This window comes from Ceratotherium simum, chromosome 17 (genome assembly GCF_057802395.1).
Source record: "Ceratotherium simum simum isolate JZ-2026a chromosome 17, ASM5780239v1, whole genome shotgun sequence".
Classification (NCBI taxonomy): domain Eukaryota; kingdom Metazoa; phylum Chordata; class Mammalia; order Perissodactyla; family Rhinocerotidae; genus Ceratotherium; species Ceratotherium simum.
In genome coordinates, this window is record NC_141916.1 from 17,853,042 (window position 1) to 17,868,814 (window position 15,773).

A 15,773-nucleotide genomic window follows, 5' to 3' on the forward strand; every position below is an offset into this window, starting at 1 on the left:
AGGCCTCCAGCTTCCCTCTCCACTCCTTAGGAAGTATATTTTGAGCCTCTTCCCTGCCTTACTCCTACGTAAATGGTTCCCCCAAACCTAGTGTCCTAATTTCCAGCTATCCTCTCAAACAGGTCAAGGAGTAATTTCCATTTGGAGAACTATCTAGAGAAGCAACAGTTGTAATCTCAGCAGTCCCATCCCAACTTTCACCATCTGTGTCCGTCTTCATATTCTGCCTCCATCTAGTAGTACACAGTACTAGTTTATCCAGCTAGAAAAATTTGCTCCCCATCCCCAGCACAGGCTTCCATACTCGCCTCTTCAGTCTCTGCTCAGTAAGATCCTCTCTTTTCCTAAGGACCCCCATTTCTACCTCTAGCTCAGTTGTTCCTCCCTTCCAAATCCAGCTCTGGAGTCCCCTCTCTGCACTCTGTCCCTACCAGTTCTAGGCTTAGAGCCAACCTCTCTGGTAGAGGCTTTCCATCTTTAAAAACCGCACCCTGGAATAAGAAATATACGTTACTTAACAACGCAGTCATACAGGGGTTGACCAATATATACCCACATAAAGGGAAACACGTTTCCTGATACAATAAATACTCTTGCTGAGTGGAAATCACAATACTTTATACCCCATTGTTTCAGTTATTTTCCAGTTCTGATCCTTATAGCTAATGGGCTTTTGGGAACCAACGAGTCTTGGCCCGTATTTGAAACCTCTTTTCAGTGTGGCTGTTGTTGCTACACCTCAAGGCCGGAGAGCTTTGAAGTGGGTCTCGAGCGAGCGCCTCCGGAGGGCAGGCCCAGGTTGCCGGCCCTCAGACCACCTCCTCTGAGCAGGCCTGCCGCTAGCCAGAGCTCCACAGTCCCGCTGGCCCATGCTCTGGGCCACCCCGCGAGCTGGACTGTGACCGGCCATGGTGAGGCCTCAGGGGACACCGCTGGCTGGGCTCCGAGTGGCCTCGCAGAGGGTCTGCAGGTGGCTGCCGTGGGGCCGCGCTCGCTGCACTGGGCTTCGGAGTGGCCTCAGGTCGGCCTCGGGGTGGTCTCGGGGAGGCCTCGGGGTGGTGTCGGGGCGGCCTCGGGGTGATCCTGAGGCGGCCCCAGGGCAGGGCGTGCCGGGCCGAGCAGGGCCAGAAGTGAGAGGCCCGCCTGCCGCCCCGCCGCCGCCGGATGCGAGGCATGCCGGGAAGCGCACTTCCTCCTCGGGGGCCTCCAGAAAACCACAGGGCGCTGGCCGCGGCAGGCCGCCCCCGGGGAGCCGGCAGGATGGCTGAGGGCAAGGCGGGCGGCGCCGCCGGCCTCTTCGCCAAGCAGGTGCAGAAGAAGTTCAGCAGGGCCCAGGAGAAGGTAGGCGGCCAGGCTTCCCGGCCGAAGGAGCTGAGGCCCGAGGCCGGACGCGGAGAGAGGGGCGCGCAGGGTATTCGGGGGCCCAGAGCCGCGGGCTGAAGAGAAGGGGCTCCCGGCACCCCCGGGAAACGGGAGCGGGGAGCGGGTTTCATTAACGCGGGCAGATTTGAGAGAAACGGAGAACATCACCCGATCTTGGGCAAGAGTAGGGGAAACTGAGGACAAGTCTCGCTCAGGAACCTTAACGCTCAGGCTGACCCAGAAAAGGGGAAAGAAAGGAACTAACGTTGGCGACTGCCGTGTAGCAGTTTTTGTCCCAGCAATCCAGCGAGAATGGTATTTCACAGATGATGAAATTGAAGGTTCCAGGAGGGTAACTTCCCCCAAGTCATAGGACAGCAATGAGCAACTGGGCTGCCAGTGCTACCGCCGGTTAGCTTGGACTGGGAGGCCGCCAGGACTAGAGTCATTCTGCTTAATTCTCTCTGTACCTAACCCTGCCAGGCCTCTGGGTGCTGTTTAAGCTGATGTAAGCAGTAGCCCATATCTGGTTCCTGTATCTCCCTTTGGCGGTGCAGAGTCCCCCGCCCAGGGTGAGTGAAGGAGCAGCTCTCTTTAGATTGTGTCTTGGTTCGCTCGAGGTGGCCCTACTCCAGCACTAGCATTTAGGTAGGCTGTCCATCTGTAACTTGCATGTAGATTGTGTATGAGATTGTGTGGACACTTCTCTACGCATTTTAATGGTATTCTTGTTTCTACCTGTCCAGAGTATTTTCTTTGCTTCTAACCTGAACCTCTGCTCTCCACCTATCAACACTGTAGTAGATGAGATGGTATGGAAAGATGAATATAACAGAAGAAAAAGCAGCTGGGGTGGGGGGACAGATAAGAAGGACCTGAGATAGAATTTTGGTTTTCTAAAGGTTCGTGGTCTTAGAAGCATTTGGATGAACACCACATGCTTAAGAATTGAAGTATTTGTATCATCATCTAAAAGCGAAGCACTGGCTTGGGTCCTGGGAAGGATTAAAGGCAACCACCTCTCCCAAGTGGGATTATCAGCAGAGAATTGATGGATTGTAGATGTAGTCCCTATCTTTAAGAGGCTCACAATGGAAAGGAGAGGGAAAAATATATATATACTTTTTCTGCCTTTGTCTGAGGAAGCTGGGGTCATGTGAAAGGGCAGAGGAAAAGGGAAAGATTTTATGTGGCTAGACTTTGTTATTTCATCTTCCCTAACTTCACCTTGATCATGGTTTCAGCCTCTCCAAAGACTGTCTAGTGACGAATCTGATAGAGATGAGAGCCTATGGGAAGGTCTAGTTAGAAGTGGTGTGGAGGAACAGGACGTACTAGAGAAGAGGAGAAGGCTAGCTGCACCATGGGTTGGAAAAACAAAAAGAAAACCCAAAAGACAAAAAACTCATGGATAATAGTTATCTTTAAAAGACACAGGCGCCAGCCCGGTGGCTAGTGGTTAAGTGCACGCGCTCCGCTACTGGCGACCTGGGTATGGATCCTGGGCGCGCACCGATGCACCGCTTGTCAGGCCATGCTGCGGCCACATCCCATATAAAGTGGAGGAAGATGGGCACGGATGTTAGCTCAGGGCAGATCTTCCTCACAAAATTAATTAATTAATTAATTAAATTTTAAAAAGACACAGCAATTGATTTTATCTCACTCTTTCTCCTTCTATCCTCTTCTAGCCTGTCATCAACACTATGCCCTTGCTTTGGGGTTTCTCTCCTTTTCTAAACAAGGACTCCGAAGCCTTAGATAAATAATGTCCCTGTTCTGGGCTTCAGATTCTGCATCTGTAAAATGACAGAGTTGATATTCAGTGATATGGAAACTCAGTGTGGTAAGGACACCAAAGTGAGAAGGGGCGAGGGCTTCTTCTTCTTCTTCTTCTTCTTTTTTTTTTGTGAGGAAGATTAGCCCTGAGCGAACATCCAATGCCAATCCTCCTCTTTTTGTTGAGGAAGATTAGCTCTGGGCTAACATCTGTGCCCATCTTCCTCCCCTTTATATGGGACGCCACCACGGCATGACTTGACAAGTGGTGCGTTGGTCTGTGCCCGGGATCCGAAGCCACCAAAGCGGAGCGTGCAAACTTAACCACTACACCACCGGGCTGGCCCCTGGGAGAGGGCTTCTTGAACCTCAGAGTCAGACACTTCGCAAAGGGACAACCCGCCGCCCAAGTACACCCTGTTCTTCCTGGTCTGAACCCTGAGAAGGCAGAGAGAGGAGCAAGCTCAAATCTGCCCTGGGGAACTCCCAGGTTGATGCAGGAAATAAGAAGATACTCTGAACCCAGACTTAAACACAAGGACAGGCAGATGTTGAACTTGGCACAGTACAGCTGGCACCCTAGTGGTAGTGGGTGCTGCCTGGATAGAGTGGGGATGGCCTGGGATGTGGGGAGGAGCTCAGCTCAGCCTGCCAGAGTTCTTGAGTCTTGGGAGATTGTTGAAGGCAAGATAAAGAGGGAGAAAGTTACAGTCAAAAGAAGAGACTCCCTGGGACACTGTAATTTTTCTGTATGCGGTTGGCTGTAATCTTCTGAGTAAAAGGTAATAACTAACATGTCAAATATCAAGTGCGTACAATGGATGAGGCACAAGAATATAAGAAAGGCATGATCTCTCCCTTTATGGAGCCAACATTCTAGTGATATGATCTCACTTCATCTTTTCAACTCTTTAAGCATATTATTGGTATCCCAATTTTAGAAATGAGGAAACAAGGCTCAAAAGAGATTGGCAAGCAGCAGAACTATCACTGAAACCCAGGTGTCCTGCCTTTGGATCCCAACCTCAGGCTGCTGTCTTGAGAAGGTTCCTGATAAACCACTCTGACATCTGTGCTGCCCCACATCCTGCTGTGCCTGGCCACTTCCTGCTGATCTTCTCTTAGGAGCAAAGCTAAGAGTGGAAACACCTTTTGCTCAGGCCACCTCCTCTGAAAAGTTAGGAGTAAGGTCTGGTGACTGTTAAACACAATGGAGATGAAGCATTCTTCTTGTTTTATTTTCCAGTTCCCACCCAGACTTAACATGAGACCGAATTCAAGCTGGCTTTATTGTGTTTTTACAGTATGACACATCTTCACATTTCAAACCAGTGCTCTCACCATCTGTTTGTGATTTCTCTGTGGCAAACCTCTCAGATCTCTCCCGAGAAAGGGCTTTGTTTACGACTCCTTTATTCGTCTTTTCCTCTGTTGACTTGTACTTAACTTGTATCCGAAAGGGTTCAATCAACAGTATTTACAGGAAAACTCCTTTGTCCAGGATACTGGGCTGGACCCAGGAGGGAATTTAGAGATGAGTAAGAGCCATTATTGCCTGCCAGAAGCTTACAGTCTAGTAAAAAAAAAAAAAAAGAAAAAGTCAAATAAGTGATCTGAGAGATCTGCATGTCTGTGGGAATTCAGAGGACAGAAAGATTGAGGAGAATTGAGGGAGGTTTTGTAGTGGAGGCTGAATTTGAGACAGGAATTATGGCTGATTTAGTAGTTCCTCAGGTATGTGGTAGGAGAACCTTGCAGCTGAGGAACACCAGCATGAGCAAGGCATGGAGTCTGGAAATCCTTTTAGGCAGAATAGTGAGAAATGCGGCTGAGCTGGAGTACCAGGAGTGGTATGAGAAAAGGCTGGAAAGTATATTAGGGCCATATTAAGGAGAGCCTACTTTAGCATATATCCTGAGAATAAGGATTTCTTACACAACTACAATATTGTTTTTGTACCTAAGAAAAAATTTTTTATCAAAATTCTGTAATATCTAAGTACCCCCATTGAGAGAATAAACTAAAATATAATAAATGATTATGGGGAAGGGTCATGGTGAGGAACTATAGCCACCAAACATGTCTGCACTGATTTTTGTTTGTTTGTTTGTTTTGAGGAAGATTGGCAACAGATGTTAGTGTAGGGCCAATCTTCCTCTTTTTCTTTTTTCCCCCCAAAGCCCCAGGACATAGTTGTGTATCACAGTTGTAGAGTTGTAGCTCTTCTATGTGGGACGCCTCCTCAGCGTGGCTTGATGAGCAGTGAGTAGGTCCGCGCCCGGGATCCAAACCGGTGAACCCTGGGCCGCTGAAGCGGAACACGTGAACTTAACTGCCATGCCACTACACTGGCCCCTGATTTTTTTTTTCAAAGCTTTATCCTCCCACTTCAATTTACAGAAAGCCTAAAAGAATGGTCAGTGAACACTGGAATAGTCTTTTTTTTTTTTAACTTTATTTATTTATTTTTCCCCCCAAAACCCCAGTAGATAGTTGTATGTCATAGTTGCACATCCTTCTAGTTGCTGTATGTGGGACTCGGCCTCAGCATGGCCGGAGAAGCCGTGCGTCGGTGCACGCCCGGGATCCGAACCCGGGCCGCCAGCAGCGGAGCGCAAGCACTTAACCGCTAAGCCACGGGGCTGGCCCAACACTGGAATAGTCTTAACCAATTTCACCAAGTGTTAACATTTTGCCACATTTACTTTCTCTCTTGTCTCTGCTCTTTCTCTCTAAATATCTGTATTCTAACTTCTCAGCTGCTAGCCCAGGCAAATTGGGGCAGAATTCTCACTGCAGGACTTTAGGGATTGGCATTATGTGGACTTTCATTAGTAAGTGATCCAAAGGTAGAATTTATTAATTATTTCAAGAAACATCTGTGGAGCATCTCTTCCCTCAAGGAGCTCGAGTTGAGGAAGAACATCTACCACAAAGTATAAGCGCCCTGTCAAGTGGCCCTGTTGCTTATGGCAACAAATGACTTTGGGCCTGGGGCACTGGGTTATGTTTCCAGGGTGATAATATTCTTTTCAGCTTCAGAATTGAATGTGGGAGTGTTTCCTCAGCACACACACTCCCACAGCCTTCAAAGGTTTTTGGCTTGAGCCTCTTGGGGACTGGGGATATTGGTCGGCCCTGGGGTGTGCCACATCAACTCTAGACTGAGTTGATTCCTCTATCCTTTCAGCCCCCTCCACCTAAGAAGAACCAAGCCCCGGGGCAAAGGAAGGGAGGGGTAGCAGGAAGGAAGTGAGAGCTGCACTTAACCACTAACCAAGGTGGTTTTGTAACTCTCTGGTAGAGGACAGTGTTTTCTTGGTGGGAGAGGGTGGAGCCGGGGAAGATGGCTCACTCTGCACAACCAGGGCCGGGTGTTAAGTGAGGTGGAGTTAGAGATGCAGACAAACACATATGGCTAAACCGAAAAGGAAACAAAGACAGGTATTTATAGAGAAGGGAGTGGAACCAGACGTAATGATAGTGGATTTGTATTGAGTACTCATCTCAGGGCAGCACTGTGAAAACAATTTACATGTATCATTTCTTTTTTCTTTCTTTTTTTTTTTTTTGTGAGGAAGATCAGCCCTGAGCTAACATCCATGCCAATCCTCCTCTTTTTGCTGAGGAAGACCGGCTCTGAGCTAACATCTATTGCCAATCTTCCTCCTTTTTCTCCCCAAAGCTCCAGTAGATAGGTGTATGTCATAGTTGCACATCCTTCTAGTTGCCGTATGTGGGACGCGGCCTCAGCACGGCTGGATGAGCGGTGCATTGGTGCGTGCCCGGGATCCAAACCCGGTATCTGCCAGTAGCGGAGCGCGCGCACTTAACCACTAAGCCACGGGGCCGGCCCCTACATGTATCATTTCGTTCTTCCAACAACTCCAGGAGATACTATTATCTTAATGGGGGAAAGGGAGTTCTGTAAACTGAGGCTTAAGAGTTTAAGCAATCTGTCCAAAGGCTTATAGCTAGTAAGTGGAAAGGGCAAGATGAGGGCATACATCTGTCTGACTTCAAGCCCTTGATCTTAACCACTATAAAGACAGCTCCAGAAGTGAGAGACACTAACCCCAGGGTTAAGAATGGAGACACTTGGGTCAGAGTCTCTACACAGAACTTTTCACACTCCCAAAACCTGGGCACTCTTGCATGTCATTCAAAGCTCTTCACAATGAGACTCCAATCTCCGTTTCTAGCTTCCTTACCCACCGCTCCCCATAACACACCCTAAACCAGCCATGCTGAACCATCTCATGAAGCTGCCGTGAATTCGCATAATCCCATGATTTTGCTGATGTTGTCTTTGCCTGGAATCCTCTTTCCACCTTCACCCTTTATACTCTATTCCAGTCTAGCAAAATCTTTTTTTTTTTTTGTAAGGAAGCTCAGCCCTGTGCTAACATCTGCCAATCCTCTTTTTTTGCTGAGGAAGACTGGCCCTGGGCTAGCATCCGTGCCCATCTTCCTCCACTTTATATGGGACACTGCCACAGCATGGCTTGCCAAGCGGTGTGTCGGTGCGCGCCCGGGATCCAAACCAGCGAACCCCTGGCTGCCACAGTGGAGCTCACGCACTTAACCGCTTGCGCCACCAGGCCGGCCCTTAGCAAAATCTTTTTTTTTTTTTTTTGTGAGGAAGATCAGCCCTGAGCTAACATCCATGTTAATCCTCCTCTTTTTGCTGAGGAAGACCGGCTCTGAGCTAACATCTATTGCCAATCCTCCTCCTTTATTTTTCCCCCCAAAGCCCCAGTAGATAGTTGTATGTCATAGTTGCACCTCCTTCTAGTTGCTGTATGTGGGACGCGGCCCTCAGCATGGCCGGAGAAGCGGTGTGTCGGTGCGCGCCCAGGATCCGAACCCGGGCCACCAGTAGCGGAGCGCGTGCACTTAACAGCTGAGCCATGGGGCCGGCCCAAATCTAGCAAAATCTTAATTCAAGGCCCAGCCCATTGCTCCCTCTTGTATCAGTCTCACTCTCCTTCCTGTTATAAGTATTAAGTACCTATTTGCTGGATACTGAGAAATCTAGATGGGTAAGGAAAATACCCACTCCTCAAGGAGCTCACAGTTTAGAAGGAGACATAGGTAGATAAACACAAATAATAGAAAGTAATAGAAGTGTACACAAGGTACAGAAGTTGCAAGTGCCTGGGAGGGAGTGATTAACTTGATTAATGGGATGAAGTAGATGTGATTAAGTGTCACAAAGGATATAGACTATTAATAGGGTTTTTTTAGATAATTGCCTGACAGGCAAGGTGGGGAAGAGCATTCCAGAAAGAAGCAACAGCATGTATAACAAGCAACAGTATGGCTTATTCAGGAAACTAAAAAAGTGTTAGGGAAGGAGACCTGCAGGAAGGAGGAATAATGAGAGCTGAGGCTTAGTGAAGGGTCAGATCATTGAGACCTGTGTGCATGCTAGAGTTTGAACTATACCTTATAGATCATAATGGGCGTTTAATAAAAATTCATTGAGCAGATGAATGGAGAGCCATTAGACCGTTTTAAGCTGTAGCATGATGGGCCTATTGTAGCAGGCCAGGTGAGAAACAGTGAAGGCCTGGACAAAAGCTATGGCAGTGAGACTAGAAAGCATGGGATGGTTTCCAGAGATGGACATGGTGAGGGATTTGATGAAGGAGGTGAGAGAGAAGTAGTTGAGGGCAACTCCTGAGGTTCTAACTTGGGTCTGGGGGATGGTGGTACCTCCTTCCAAAATGGGGGTTACAAGTAGAAGAGTCAGGACAGGTACTGTATCTTTTTCATTTCCATGTCCTTTGCATTAGCACTGAGACCAGTATGATGGTTGGCTCTCAGGTTCCCAGGGGAGAGGAGATAAACAGGGATAGCATTCATTTCTAGCTGAGTTTGTTTTTTTTTTTCCTATGAGGAAGATCAGCCCTGAGCTAACATCCGTGCTGATCCTCCTCTTTTTTCGCTGAGGAAGACCGGCTCTGAGCTAACATCTATTGCCAATCCTCCTCCTTTTTTTTTTTCCCCAAAGCCCCAGCAGATAGTTGTACATCATAGTTGCACATCCTTCTAGTTGCTGTATGTGGGACGCGGCCTCAGCATGGCCGGAGAAGCGGTGCATCGGTTCACACCCGGGATCCGAATCCAGGCCGCCAGTAGCGGAGCGCGCGCCTTTAACCGCTAAGCCACAGGGCCAGCCCTCTAGCTGAGTTTTAAATGCGTTGTATCAGGGCTTCTCAAATTTTCCACAAGGGCCCTCGTAAGAGAAGAGTCTTCTGCCAGTCTCCCCAACCTCATCTATCTAGAGGAATCTTTGGCTATGGCTGGAAGAGTGTCTCTCAGGTGAAAAACATCTTTAAGGCTCATGTTTTATCTTTAAAAGCCATGCACATTTTTACATTCTTTTTATTAGTCCTTGTTTTAATACTGTATAACATTCTCCCCTTCTTCCCCCACACCCCCAGAAAACCCCACTGTAAATAATAATATCATTCCAAGAACATATACCTTATTTATTCTGGGCTTTGTATATACCCTCTAGCACCTACTGCATACCCCAGGAGTACCCCAATTTGACAAGAACCACAAAACATGATTGTTTTTTCAGCAACGTGCTGTATTTCTAATTCTGTTGGGCTGATCCGAGTATGGGCCTTTAGTTGCATCTGAGACTCTGAGAGAAGCCAGCGTCATATGAGGCCAACAGATAAGAGAGAGTTGACTATAGCCTTACAGACCTTTCCGACTTATATCCCCAGGTACTGCAGAAGTTGGGGAAAGCTGTGGAAACCAAAGATGAACGGTTTGAACAAAGTGCCAGCAACTTCTACCGTCAACAGGTAATCTGGAGGGTGGGAAGGGAAGCTTGAAGGAAGAAATAAGACATGAGGGCTTAGTGGCAGAAGAACAGCAGGTTCTGCAAACCAGCAAGCATCCCTACTAACCCATCCTCCCCCAGGGGTAAGGGCCCCAGCGTGCCCTGTTGCTTATCCTTCCCTCTGGAACCCGAGAAACTTAACCTTTCCTGTTCCTGCACCCCCTGGGTTTTGGGAGACAGGTGAGTGTTCTCTTCTCTTAGTGGTTCCCTCAGGGTACAGTGGCATCACCAGGTCCTTAGACAAAATCAACATGAGCCCCTGCCACCTTAGTTTTTGACTTATTCACTTCCCCAGGGTGCCTCTCTTCCACGTTGGGGCTCTTGTCATCTCCATAGCCCCATATTTTGTCCATTATGTCTACCCCACCTAAGCCTTTTATTCTAAAATAATACCTCCATGTTTCACCTGTCATTCTAACTACAAACCTAGTCTCCCTGTTCTTTCTATCTTCACTGGATATGATGGGTAATTTTATGTAGAAAATTTACATTAAGAAGTGTATGAAAGAGGTTTAACTTTCCGTGGGATATCTGGCTTTCCGTCTCCACGTCCAGGCATCATTCATACATTATCTCATTTAATTCTTACATCAGTCCTGGAAATTGCGATCCCCTCTTTGTAATAGAAAGGAATTATTAACTTAGATGAATATCTAGTTGCAATGCAATGTGGACACTAACCACCCAGAGTGAGGTCAGATTTCACAGGGTAAGAGGCACAGTCCCCCACTAGACTGTCTCACTTCAGACCCCAGCTGCAAGCTCCAGAGTTCCCAGGCCACCTGCACTTCTGACCATCTGGCTACCAATGTGGGATTTCCTACTAGCTGCTTCCGTAATTCAGTAGAATGACTCACAGAACTCAGGAAAGTGCTCTACTTACAATTACAGTTTTATTATGAAGGATAGAAATCAGGACCCGCCAAATGAAGAGACATGTAAGGTGAAGTCTAGGAAGGTCCCAGATGTGAAGCTTCTATGTCCTCAAGACATGTCTCCATCCCAGCACACTGATGTGGCATTACCAACCAGGGAGGCTCACCTGTGCTTCAGGTGTTGAGAGTTTTTATTGTGATTTCATTACATAGTGAAGCATTGGCCACGTGATTAACCTTAATCTCTAGCTCCCCTCCCCTCCGCTGGAGGTTGGGCTCATATCACCTGTCGCAGAGCCGCAACCCTGTAATCACATGGTTCATCTTTCCAGCCTAAGCAGCCACCATCCTGAGTCATTTGTTTTGCACAAACTCAAGTATGGTCTGAGGGGCCCTCCATGTATAACAGACATTCCTATCACTCTGGAAATCCCAAGGTTTTAGAGGTTACTTCTCAGGAACCAGGGACAAAAACCAGCTAAAATCTTTATTGTACAACATCAATTAATTGAATTATATGGGAAACAATTTTTAAAATTATATTAAAAGGATATTAGCTACCATCTAATTCAGTAGTTGACTGTATCAGAATCATTTGGAAAAAAAATTTATTTTTCCTCCCCAAAGTCCCAGTACATGATTGTATATCCTAGTTGTAAGTCCTTCTAGGTCTTCTATGTGAGCCGCCACCACAGCATGGCAACTGACAGACGAGTGGTGTGGTTCTAAGACCAGGAAATGAACCCAGGCCGCTGGGTTCATCAATGAAGCGGCAAGAGCACCGAACTTTAACAGCTAGGCCATCAGGACTGGCTCTGGAAAATATTTTTATTTATTTATTTATTTATTTATTTATTTATTTTGGTGAGGAAGATTAGCCCTGAGCTAACATCTGTTGCCAGTCCTCCTCTTTTTGCTGAGGAAGATTGGCCCTGGGCTAACATCCGTGCCCATCTTCCTCTACTTTATACGTGGGACACCTGCCACAGCGTGGCTTGATAAGCGGTACGTAGGTCCACGCCTGGGATCTGAACCTGCAAACCCCAGGCCGCCAAAGCAGAGCATGAGAACTTAACCACTATGCCACCGGGCCAGCCCCTAGAAAATATTTTTAAATGCAAGGTCTCTGGTAGGAGGGACTGGGAATCTGTACTTTTAAACTTGTTTTAATGGAAAATTTCATATATATACAAAGATAGAAAAACTTGTATAATGAATCCACATGAACCCATCACTCAGCTTCAATAATTTATCAACCCCTGGGAATCTTGTTTCATCTATATCTCCACCCACTTTCCCCCATCCTTGATTATTATGAAGAAAATTCTAGAATCATATCATTTTATCCATAAAAATTTCATTAGCAATCTCTAAAGATAAGAAATCTTTTAAAATATAGCCACAAAACCATTATCACACCAAAAATATTTTTCTATAAAACATTTACTCAATATAACAAATCAGAAAGTACATCAAGAAAAAAATGAATTAAAAATAATAATGATTTCACACTCTCCCATGCTACACCACTGTTGTTTTATATCCTTACAATTACTTTGCTATGTATGATCTCTAAATATATTCATGATAAATAAATATGAGGTTTACAAAAGTGAGATTATTCCATTCATATGGTTTTGTAACTTGCCTTTTCACTTAACAGTATAATGCAAATATCTTTTCAGATATTTCAGGTTAAATATCTAATAATGTTTCAGTAATATCTAAAAAAATTAGCAATAATTTCTTAATATCTTAATATAGCCAGTCAATGTTCACGCTCCCCTAATTGTGTCATCATTTTTTTTTTTTACAGTTTGTTTAAATCAGCAAGTTGTTGACGTGTTTAAATGTCTTAGATTTAAGGTTAAATCTCTGGGGCCAGTCCAGCAGCCTAGTAGTTAAGTTGGGCGCATTCCGCTTCCACGGCCCAGGGTTCAAGGGTTCAGATCCTGGGTGCAGACCTACACCATTCATCAAGCCGTGTTGTGGTGGCGACTCACATGCAAAATAAAGGAAGACTGGCACAAGTGTTAGCTCAGGGCCAGTCTTCCTCACACACACACACACACAGACAAAGTTAAATCTCTTAATCTGTAGGTTTTTAATCCCTCTCTTTTTGTAGTTTATTTGTTGATGATACTGGATTGTTTGTCCTGAAGTTTTCTGCAGTCTAAATTTTGCTGAATCTCCATGGTATTGTTTAACATGTTCCTCTGTCTCTTATATTTTCTGTAAATTGATAGTTAGATTTAGAGGCTTGATGAGATTCAGATTTTTGTTTTTGTTTGTTTTGGTGGCAAGAATACTTGTTATTATTATAGGGGTTATATTTTTCCATCTGGAGGCACATAATGTCTGGTTGTTTCCTTTTTTGTGTGATATTAACAGCCATAGGTGATCATTAAGTAGGGAATCTGTGTTTTACATTAAGCTTTCTAGGTAATTATGATGTAGCAGCTAGTCTGAGAACAGCATTTGGCAACCGCTGATCTAGTCTAATTCCTTCAAATGGAAATGGGATGTGATTGAGAGGGAAGTAATTTAATCAAGGAACATAGTGGAAGAGATGCAGAGCTAGAATTTAAACTTAAACCCTGTGCAGTTTTTCCCTATACCTCACTAGGAGGCCTCCCTGGGCCTCTTCTTCCAACTCCAGCATGAAAAGAACAGTAGTCAGTAAGTTGACACCCACTTTGAAAGGTTTCTGACTCTTGGCCTGTTCTTCCCTCAGTCCTTTCTCTCCCTCTCTGCCTTCTAGGATCTAGAGTGACAAATGTGTGGGTAGACAGGGTAAGAGATGAAGGAAGGGCCATCAAGAAGAATAAGAGGATCAGATGGGACAATCCCCTCAGAATTCCTTGTGCAAGCCCACCAATTAAATGTCACTTGAGGGGGGGAAATATATTTGAGAAATGAAAGGAGTTAGATTAGGAGTAAGGAAAAACTTTTCTCATGAGCGAATGATACACCTACAGTAACTGGTGTTTGAACATGCTTGGAAAGTTCATTTGACAAACATTTCCTGGGTGCCTGCTGCATGCCAGGCACTGTGCTAGATGCTGGGACTTCAACACGAATAAGACAACACACCTGCCCTCAAGGCTCTCACAGTTGAAGGAGAAAGACAGTGACAGTACAGTCAGGTCTGAGGCTGGACCTGGGATGGCTAAGATGAACAGGAGGAAAAGGACAAGATCAAGGAGATTGAAAGTGAAGTATTCCAGAAGTTGGACCAGTTGGTCATGTGCCCTATCCCTCACCCACAGTCACCTTGTCAGCAAACTTTATTAATAAATAAAACTCCCCAACTTCCCAGCCTCATTTCAAGGCCTTGCCACTTGCCTAGGCTCCTGATCAAATTTCCATGGGTAATTTTTCTTTGAGTGCTCTGCTTGCTTTCCCCTTTCCCTCTCTTCAAAACATATTATATAGGAAGAATTATTTTCCTCAAGCAGCATTTTAATCTCTTATTTCTGATAGTGACATCTGCTTCCATTTCATTGCCTTTAAAATCAAATCTAACAATCTAGCTCCATCTGTCCCTCCTGGACCTCCACTAGGTCAAGCACTTACAGCACTTGCTCGGGGTTGGTCGTGCTGTTTGCTTGTGTTGCTGAGCGTTTGGGTTTCTCTGAATCCATTTTTCTTCAGCAAGGACAGGGACCTTCTTCTTAGTTTCTTAGGACATAGCTCTGTCTACCTGCGTGCTTAGGACAAGCTTCCAGAGTGAGTGGTTCATTAACCGAGGGCTGGGACAGTTTGTATAAGGCGTGGGAAGGACTAACTCAGACTCTTTGTGGTGCTGCAAGAATTTGGCAAGGATTCAAAGAGAAGTGATAAAATAGGAAGATTTAGAGCTAGAAATGGCCTTACCTGCCATTTATAGATGAGGAAACTGAAGCCAGAGAAGCGGAATAACTTGCCGGTTGGTGGTAGAGACAAGTTTTTGACTGCCAGACAAGTGAGAACTAAGACTGTGAGAGTCACCTCTGTCAGGAAGGAAGACGTTGGGATTATTCATCCTGGAGACATTTCAGGGGAGGACAGACAGGTCAGAGAAATAAAATGACACCCAGTGCTGTCCCACCACCCCACCCACTACTGCCACCATCACACACACCCACACTTCATCTCCTCAAAGGAAAGAGCAAGAGCATAAAGGAAGAACTTTGACCAGAGGCTTGATTCTAAATGCAGAAATGGAGTTGGGCTTTGTGAGGTGCCATGGAGGGTAGAAGGAATTCACATTTTATGGACTATGGTATAAATAGGACCCCCTAGTTTTGAACAGTGTACATACAACCTTCACAGTCATACATGATACTTGATTACTGATCTGATTTTTCAGGCCGTATAATACCTAATGGGATAAAAAACTAAGAATTTCATTTATAGAAATTATGCAAGATAGTTTAACAGCTCTTGTTATTTCAAATATGTATTTTGGAGGCCAAATCTTTATGGTGAAGTAAAAAGTTGTGTCCATGTTTTCTCTTTCAAAAAAAGAAATTTTGAAATCCTTGTTAATGTTTATAATCCCCAAAACTCTTTCAAAACTCTTTAAAACCTTAGTTATCACATTTTCAAAACTCTTAAACTTATACCTACCTACCATATCCATGTTTAAAAGATATTATGTATATTTAACATCTTAGACTATTTAAACTTGTTTTCTGTGAATGAAAAAGCAGAAAGGAAGTGAGACACCCCTCCTGGTGAATGCTGAGTGTTTCTGAATTTTGTTAACTGACTGCATCTGTCTCCATCATGCTATCGAAAGCACTTTCTCACGGTCACCAGTGACCTCCAATTACCAAATCTAGTGACTTTTTTTTTTTTTTGAGGAAGAGTGGCCCTGTGCTAACATCTTTTGCCAGTCTTCCTCTTTTATC

General features: G+C 45.4%; 1 protein-coding gene across 1 annotated transcript in view; it reads left to right on the forward strand.

The window, feature by feature from the left end:
- Positions 1–1,208: 1,208 nt before the first annotated feature.
- BIN2 (bridging integrator 2) overlaps positions 1,209–15,773 on the forward strand; it is a 32,151-nt gene continuing 17,586 nt past the window's right edge. Inside the window, exons 1-2 of the mRNA XM_004429036.3 lie at positions 1,209–1,341; positions 9,885–9,965. Coding sequence (XP_004429093.3) covers positions 1,261–1,341; positions 9,885–9,965 — 162 coding nt within the window. The 5' untranslated portion in view covers positions 1,209–1,260. The remainder of the gene's footprint in view (positions 1,342–9,884; positions 9,966–15,773) is intronic.